At 29.8% G+C, this 9,696-nt stretch overlaps 1 protein-coding gene across 1 annotated transcript; it reads left to right on the top strand.

The window, feature by feature from the left end:
- The first annotated feature begins 8,043 nt into the window (after nt 1–8,043).
- Nucleotides 8,044–8,991, top strand: LOC126681734 (putative E3 ubiquitin-protein ligase SINA-like 6). Its single transcript, XM_050377283.1, has 3 exons — nt 8,044–8,169; nt 8,281–8,422; nt 8,513–8,991. Exons 1-3 carry the CDS (start codon nt 8,044–8,046, stop codon nt 8,989–8,991), a joined length of 747 nt encoding a protein of 248 aa, XP_050233240.1.
- Nucleotides 8,992–9,696: the final 705 nt, after the last annotated feature.

Below are 9,696 nucleotides of genomic sequence, written 5' to 3'. Positions count from 1 at the left end.
AATAGTCATATTTTTGACGATTTGGTCCAAAATATTTTTTAATAAATATACAATACCTAATAAATTTTAATAAAATAAACAATAGATATTAAATTATATATCAAAGCTGTATCAAAAATATATCAAGGATCCGAACGTGAACAATTTTGGAGTAGGGCCCTCTCCAACAAAAATATATCAAAGGTGTATCATAAATATAGTAATGTTGTATCTTTTAGATATCAAATATGTATCTGCGATGCATATTTTATGTTCTAAGTAAAGAACAAATCTATGAACTTATAGTGTATTTTTAAAAATTCAATATTTTTTTTAGATAGTTTTATGGTTAACCGGTGTTTATATTCAAATAGTTATGGCATGAATTTTTATTACAGTAGATGTGGAAGTGCAAAACATATATAGTTAGAACAAAATTTGTTTTCTTTTTATAATCATTTTTTCATGTGTTTCTTTTAATCTCTATTTTATTTAAAAATTCAAATAAAACTTGAATAAAATTGATATTTGAATATAAAAAAATAAAAAGAAATAATTATGCCCAAAATAGTTTAATATGATATCAATCTATAAAATCCAGAAAAAAATCTATAAAATATATTTATTAATTTAAATATATAAAAAATAAATAATAATATAAGACAACTTAAATGTAAATATCTTTTTCAATTGTTAACTTTATATCTCATAGTAGGTAAAAATAAATAAATAATTACTTAAAATATTTCACTACTTAGTAGTATAATTATTTAACAAAAATGGCAATATCACTACATATGTGTTAATTAGATTATTACAAAACAAATAAAATATGCTCAGCAAAAATATTTTTTAAAAATAATATATTAATCTAATACTAATTATATGATTGATGATAAAAAAAAATAAAAAACCAAAGCAAACCTTGGCCATCTTGCTAGTTAATTCGCCATAAAAACTAAAAATCAAAACCTAAACCTAAGCTCGATCTTGGACCGGTTAACCACATTTCAGGTTCGGTTTTTCAATTTTGATTCGGTTAATCGGTTTGACCGGTTCTTTTGCGCGCCCCTAATAATTAAGGGCTTTTATTGTGGGAACAAACCTGGTTCTGCGTCGGATAATTAATAATTATATTATTTAATAATTAATAAAATTTAAAATATATTATATATGAATATTAATTATAAGAGAGATTTTTTCTATAGAAATATATAACAATTGATTATTTTCAACTAGCCGGCATATACCGGAGATGTCGATGAGATACTAGAGAAGTTGCCGGAGAATATCCCGAAAAATAACATGAAACACGCCAAAAAAATCTTCAAGTGCTAATGTTTGTGATTTATTTTGCAATTAACTCGTTTATATTTGATAAGAAATTCACTTATATAAATACGAAGTAATAAAAAAGATATAAATATAAATAATTGTTATTGTCTTCAACCTCGTTCTCCTTATCAGTATCTTAAACGAATTCGGACTGTTGGGCCACTCCATGTTGACAATACTGTTCTAATCCCGCTAAGTCACAGAATCTCAAATGTCGGATGAAGGACACTACCTCTTCTTGCGTCTACTTAACTTTTTTTGCCAGAAAAAAGGTTTCGATCCTCCACTTATAAATGCTTATTGAGTTTGAGGGAAGAAGTTAAGCTAATCTTAAAAATATCCTAACCAAATCTTTTTAGACAATTTAAAATCTCATATGTTGTTATGAAAGCTTGTAATGACAAGTTTGTAAAGAAAAGAAAACTATAGCTGGCATTTATCAAGTAGATAATCGGTAAAAAAGAAACTTCCAAAACAAATACATTTATTAATTAGTAATTAAAACAATGTAAATGTGGAAATCAAATTAATATAATGACAGTACCTTCTATATCTATATCTAGAGGAAAAGATAGAATTGTTCATCCGTGTTTGTGATTTTGTGAAGAAAAGGGATTATGTTCTGACTGCACAAAACAAGACCTTCCAACATAGGGTGTCCCAACAGTTTGGATTCGTTGAAGATATTCCAGGTTTGGTCACTTGAGCGAGTAAAACGCAATTCCTGCTTTGAATATTTTTTTTGGGTTAATTGCTTTGAAAAGTTCTGAATGGTGGTGAATAAATGTAATACCCCAAAATAATTAATTAGTTAATTGGACCACGTGTCCAGTTTTGAGCCGCAGGAGTGGCGATATCGGAAAGTTTTCCGATCAATAAGTTTTAGTAGGTCGGTTTTGGAAAGAATTTTATGCGAGGAATTTAATAATATATTTCAATTCAAAAGTTCGAATTGGAATTAAGAGGAAAAATATCAAGAAAAGCTCGAAATAAAGTGCAGGGACCAAAGTGGTAATTTAGCCACTTTGTGTCGAAAATGGAAATTTGCAGGATTTGACGGGAAAATTGTAATATCGAGCTTCGTATTATTTATTGGATATAAATAATACGTATAAGTTATAATTTAGAAAGTTATTGATTTAGTTATGGATTAAATTGAATGAAAGAAAAGTTTAAAGTATAAGTGATAATAAACAAAAAGAACAAGGACCAAAGTGGAACTTTTGCCAATATATATATATATATATATATATATATATATATATATATATATATATATATATATAGGAAAGGAATTGAATCAGGAGAAGGAAGAAGTATCCATAGAGAGCGAGAGAAATTCGTTCGATATCGTCATTTCGCCGCCGTTTCTCCGTTTGACGTTCGATTCGCGTGATTTTCGCGGCAATCTCTTCAGAATCGAGAGCTCTATCGATCCTAAGCTTCGTTTCAAGGTAAAGTTTCAAGAAATTTGGTTAAAAATCGAATAATAGGGACTGTTTTAAGGGATTAAGGAATTTGGATTGAAATTTGACCTTTTTAATGTTATTATGGCGTTTTTGAGGAAACGGGGATACGTGTTTTGTATGGTGGAATGGTAGGCACGCCGGGATAGCCGAAAAGCCCCGGAAAACGTCTTTCCGGGGAATGTGCACGTGGTGCACGAACGTGCACCTGGAGTGCACGAACGTGCACCCTTCATAGTGCACGAACGTGCACCCTTCATGGTGCACGACCGTGCACCAGTGAGGTGCACGAACGTGCACTTGGTTGCACGATCGTGCACCCACAAAAATGCACGCCCGTGCACCTCGACTTGCCCCCACGTGTATGCAAACTGTATTTGACTTAGGTATTTGACGTTTTGAGTAATTTGACTCTAAAGGACGGACTTTTAACTTTGAGAATCATTAGTTTCGAGCTAAACTCGACGTTTTAAATAGTCAACGATAATGAAAAACGCTAAGTACGTTATGCGATTCTCCAGAATGAGAAGTGGTATTCGCTAGGTCGTCGATATGACTAAAGTTATCGAATACGTAAATAAGTATAAAAAATGAAACTAAACACTAAAACTTAGAAGTATTATACGTGTAAAAGTACGAGTTTCACGTCTAACTATTAAACGATTTATCAGACGTGTCAGCGGGTAGTGGAGTCAGTAGACGCGGACTAGCGAGAGCGTATTATCAGATCGACCACATCATTTCTTGGATAGCGGTCATAGTGAGTTGCACTTTACTTTCGTGTATTATATATTAAAGTTATTTTATATAGATATATATACTGTTTATACGCATCGCATAATATATGTTTTGATTAAATGTTATATATTTCTATCAAGTTTATATACGAAAACTAGTATGCGATCCGAAGAAACTAGCTACATATTGGGTGTCAATAGGCTGTGTGATCACCAGTATCGAGTCGGTCTAGTGTGTTTGCATTTGAGAAATGATTTGATATATATGGCATGATTTGAATATGAATTCCGAAATCAGATAATGATTTAATACGAGTGAGCACTCGGTTACGGTGTAACCTGGAGTCCCCGTATCTAGTGAGTTGGACCCACCAGTGAGTTGGACTTACAACTTGAGATTTATGATTGGGTTGAACGATATATGATTATTCAAAAGATGTGTCGCATGCTAGGATATTAGTTTCGTACGGATCAAATACCTGTTTATATGTTTTATATTATCGATTTCTTGAGATGCGATGCTATGTTTTTATATTAATACTGTTAGCAAATGCAAACTCACTCAGTATTTTCCCAAGTACTGACCCCTCACCTTTGATGTCTTTCAGGTGCTTTGTTTGTGGACCTAGCTAGAGGCCAATTTTGAAGTCCAGAAGTCAGTTATGTATGTATAGTATCTAACTTCTGTGAATGCTGCAGTAGTGGTCCCGTGTGACAGAGTCATAGCCTAGACAGCAGTACATTTTGATTGTACATATTACTTGCTGTCCTGTTTATATGTTTTTGTAGGCTATGTGTTTTATATGTTGTTCACGGCACCAGATGCCGGTGATATGTTTGGATACACTAACTGATGTATATAGTACCGCGAGGCCAGTTCGTACAGGGTACGGTAACTAGAGCCCGCGAGGTTTCTGAACAGTTAGTGTAAATACTTGATTATATGTTATGTATGTAAATTTGCTTTCGTTGTGTTATCTGTTTATTATATTGCGAAAAATTAATAGTGATTTGAGGCTTGCTACGGATTCCGGAGCTACCACTCCTGTTTCCTAGCGCCGGTTGCGGCTCAATATTTTGGGTCGTGACAATAAATAACGCAAAGTATTGAATACAGGAGTTTTGTTTAGATTAATATGGAATTGACAAGATAAAAAAGGAGGTGTATGTTTATAATGAAGTGGCGGTGAACTAGTGGTTTGAAAGACGAAGTTTCATACTGAATATGATGAAATGATATAGGGGATATTGGTTGGAATGAGAGAGGAGTTGTAAGGAAGAGAAGATAATTATTGGATAAGAGAAAAAAAATAAAGGAAGAAAATTAGATTTTATGAGGAGATTTTGAATTAAACTTCAGTGGGGTGCTCAACAGGGCAGTTAATACATGTTTCAGAAAAGGTAGTGGTGGATAAGTGGATACATGGTTTATTAATTCTGCATTGACTCGATGTATCTAACTTAAAAGCTACTAGTAAGTAGGTCGATAGAAGACAATCAGATTGTGTAAAATAATATTGGTTTTTACAACTGTTCTGTGTGATATGGAACGTCAAAAATTGAATGCAACGGTTCGTTGGATTTAAACCACCGCTTCGCAAATCCAAGTAAAACAAAAAATCACTGATCTATGAAAAAAAAACACTGCAGTAGACAATAGATTTTATTTAGCGTTTAGGGTTTCGTATGCAATTCGAAAAAACATAGTATAACAAACTACAATATAAATATCTCCATGTAATTTTAAAATATTCTAGTAGATATAGATAGAAATTAAGGAGATAATACAAATTTTAAAGTACTCTATCAACTAGTTAATTAATTTCTCATTAATACATTTTTTATTATATGGAACAAATTTAATCTGTCTTCTTTTCTTTTATTATTGTATATTGACAATAATTTATTATATGTATTTTTGTATTTTATTATGCACGAAGTGTTTGATTTTGAAAGTCAACCATTAGACAATATCTGACATATGTCTATAGACGTTCATATATAGTGGTTGAGAAATGTTATTGATCACGAAATTATTTTATATAAAATACACTAATCCTATTAAAGTGATGACAATTAATGCATAATATACTAATCCTATTAAAGTGATGACAATTAATGTAACATGATTAAAATTTTCTTATTTGTGCTTACATGTATATGTTGGTGTTTTGTCCAATTAAAAAACAAATTCTTCACTTCTTTTTATTTTTTTATTGTTATTTATTTAGGATGTTGAATTTTTTTGTTTATATTACGACGCAAAAAAAATCATTTGCACCTTTATTTGAGTTTTCAGGTTTCGGCTCTATTTCTAATTAAATTTTTTTGACGATTTAACTAATTTAAAGATAAAAAAATTAAAAAAATTAAATAGAAGAATTATATCATACTCCCTCCGTCCCAATAGAGTTGTCAACTTTACCTTTATCACACAGTTTAAGAAAAGCGATTATTGTTTATGGGTTTTATAAAAATTTTATTATTTTTTTTATCATACCCATATTTAATATAAGATCCACTTACAATTTATTTTCAATTTACTCATTAGTGGATTTTAAATAGGGGTAATATAGAAGAATTGGGTGTAAAAGTTAGTTATTTTTTGAAAATGGACAAGAATTTTGGGACAAAAAAAGTTTCTCAAAGTGGACAACTTCATTGGGACGGAGGGAGTGTTTTTTTTCTCTATTTGGAAAAATACAAACAAGCCCTTCATCTTTAAAAACATTCCAATAAGTCTTAAATAAAAAAAGTTAATTATTTTTTAAATTTTTTTCAAAAAAATAAAATAAATTAAAAACCGAATTACAAATCAAGTGAGTTACAGACCCACCGGAGAAAGAGTTGCTAGCTCTTTATCAGAACTGAGAAGGAGCAGTAGCTCCTTCTCCGGTGGGTCCATAACTCGGTAGGTCCGTGTTTTGTCGTATTGAACGTTTTTATTTTAAAAAATTATAAATAATTAAAACAAATTAAATAAAAAATTAATAATGTTTGTTGAATTTTTTTAGGAAGAAATGCACTATTAATAACATTAATGTTTAATTAGAATATCAAAAAAATAAAAAATCATTTTAGACTATTTTTAAATAAAAGAGATCAATTTAATATTTTAGGGAGAGTTGAATCACGAAAAACCAAATAAGGATACAGTTGAAAGTTTTCCTACGTCATGGTGAAAACGAAAAAAAAGTATAAAGGTGAATGTTTTTTGAGTAATTAAGTATTTATTTTATAACTCTTTATCTTATTTTTCTTTGTTTATTACTCCATCCGTTCCATATTAAAATAAATATGGAGCTTTTAAAATGAGACGGATGTATATATATATATATATATATATATATATATATATATATATATATATATATATATATATATATATATATATAATTGTTTTACACTTTTACTATAGATTTTTTAAAAAATTTTATTTTAAAATATTTATGTGGAGTTTTGTAGATTTTTTTACCATAAAATTGATGTCGTTTGCATTTTTTTAAAATTTAATTAAAAATGATAATTAGTTAAAATTAATGTTTTTTAAATTAAATTTTAAAAAATAAAAATGACGATAAAAAACAAAAGATAATAAGAAAGGCCCAATTACTTAAAAACCACTCACCTTGTAACTTTTTTTCATTTATACCACGACCTAGGAAAATTTTCAATTGTACCCTATTTTCGATTTTTATGTTTCGTTTGTACCCCAAGAGTAATTTTTTTGATAATTTAATTAATTTAAAGATGAAAATATTAAAAACAAGATACATAAATGATTAATATTAACGTATTATTAGAATATAGGTTAAAAATGAAGGACTAATTTAAACTTTTTTTTAAAGAAAATAGGTCAATTCAACTCATTAGGGTAGAGATGAAACATAAAAATGAAAAATAGGGTACATTTGAAAATTTTCCTAGGTCATGGTATAAATGAAAAAAAGTTACAAGGTGGGTGGTTTTTAAGTAATTAAGCCTAATAAGAAAGGAAGAGTTTATTTTTCTATTGGACACAATGCCAACATGTACACACCTAAGCATAAACAATAGAATTTTAACAACCTTACATTATTTGTCATCACTTTAATAGAATTAGTGTATTTCATGTACAATTCTTTCGTGTTGAATAGCCATAGTGGTTATATTGAATTTTAAATTTTCAAAACGGAAGTTACTTTACGGAAAAGGGGAAAATATGTATTTATAATTTGTTTTAAATATGGTTTAATAGCCGTTTACGTAGGGTTTATGTGGGTGGTGTAATACTAACTTCAAAACACATGTTGATTAAGGACATCTTATTTATATAAAAGAAACTACAGTTAATTTTATTTCATGTCACCAATCTGTGTTATTGTAAAACCGTCCATTAATTACCACGATTCCTTTCTTTGGAAACCATGTTCAATTGCCGCTCTCTTTATTGCCTTGTCATCAATCTGTGTCATTTCAAATTGTACTATAAAAAGGTCGTTTGGTTGCACCCATTAAGCATTTGAATATTTTTAGTAAGAGAAGCAATGGATCCATCAAGTTCTAATTCTAATGTTGGACAAAGTCGATCCGATAATAGTGTCTCTTCATTTGATCTTGAATTACTTGACTGCTCGATTTGCTACGAGCCTTTAACAATTCCTATTACGCAAGTTCTTTCTTTATGTTCTTCATGTTTATAAGTATTTATTATTCTTTCTATCTTTTTGTAAACAATAATTATAATATGGTTAGTTTAAGTTTTATACTTTTTTATTGTTCAGTGTGTGAATGGTCATACTACTTGCTCCACATGCTCTGATAAACTTGAGAAATGTCCTTATTGTGAATTACCTATTGGGGCGATACGGAATCTGGCCTTCGAAAAAATCATTCAGTCGGTAAAGTTCAATTGTCGATATAAGAGTAATGGTTGCAGAGAAATTTTAAGTCGCGACAACAAAAGACAGCATGAAAATATCTGTTCATTTGTTGATTGTTCATGCCCTATTTCAGGCTGTCCTGTCGTTGGCTCATCTGAAATTATTTATGCTCACTATAAAATGATGCATAATTACTTTGTTACTAATTTTGATTATGATAGCAATTTTGTTGTTTCGCTTAGAGTTGATTCTGAATCTTTTGTTGTTTTACAAGAGAACAAATCCATTGATGTATTTGTTTTGAACAACAAATCAGAATCTCTTAGAAACGTTTTAACATTGTGGCGTCTTGGACTGTCATCAAGGAGCCACTGCCATTACGTTATTGAAATAAAATTTAGTGATTCTTGCATCAAGTTTGAATCTATTGCTGACAATATTCAATCTGTTGAAACTTATACTAACTATTTGTTAGGGCTTTTTGTTGACAGAAATCATACATCTGTTGCTGATTGTTTCACAAATTTGGTTATCATCGTGTATGCTGATACTTCAATGCTTCCAGACCCCTTACAAGACGATTCAGATTTTGATATCTGGAATCACAAATAATTATGTAATTTCTAGTTGTTTAAATTCTCTATTTCCGACGATGTTAATGTTAATGTTTGTTTGAGGCTTTTTTGGAAACCATCTAAGTACGTATGCATCTTGTTTATTATGTTATTATAGTATTATGTTAGTTGAAACTGAAAAAGGTTATGAATTTTAATCGTTTTGTAGGATGTTAGTTGTTACGTAACTATTTAAATGGTCATGTATATTTGTACAAAACCTAGTCATCTTAAATTACTTTTCAAATGACCAATAATGTGCTTCACAAACATATCACGTAGATAAATATTATACAGTTGCCTGTATCCGCATATATCCTTCTATTTTTATTTTTAAGAAAATGATAGGAAATAAGTACAGGCACAACTCGTGTTCCCGGCGTCCGATTGGGGTTTTCCTTTGTACTGTTAATGTGGTCAGGGATGAAGTTATATTAAAAGACATGGACATGGCAACGGAAACAGTTTTTAGTTATTTATTTTCTGAGTAAGTAAAATACATGTTTAACTATTTTACTTTTCAGTTTAAATAAGCATGAAAAATTGAGCGTTTTTTTATCACAACCCTTTTTCATAGCAGAAGTCTTTACGGGCTCCCCTGGGAAACATGTTTGATTATTTTACTTTTCAGTATAAATATACGTCACTTTTAAAGAGAATTTTAATGATCTATTTTTTTCGGGTAATTTTACAGGTTTCTACA

The sequence above is a fragment of the Mercurialis annua genome, linkage group LG5, assembly GCF_937616625.2.
Source record: "Mercurialis annua linkage group LG5, ddMerAnnu1.2, whole genome shotgun sequence".
Lineage (NCBI taxonomy): Eukaryota > Viridiplantae > Streptophyta > Magnoliopsida > Malpighiales > Euphorbiaceae > Mercurialis > Mercurialis annua.
The sequence above is the reverse complement of the archived record's forward strand: the minus strand, read 5'-3'. Positions and strand labels throughout refer to the sequence as shown.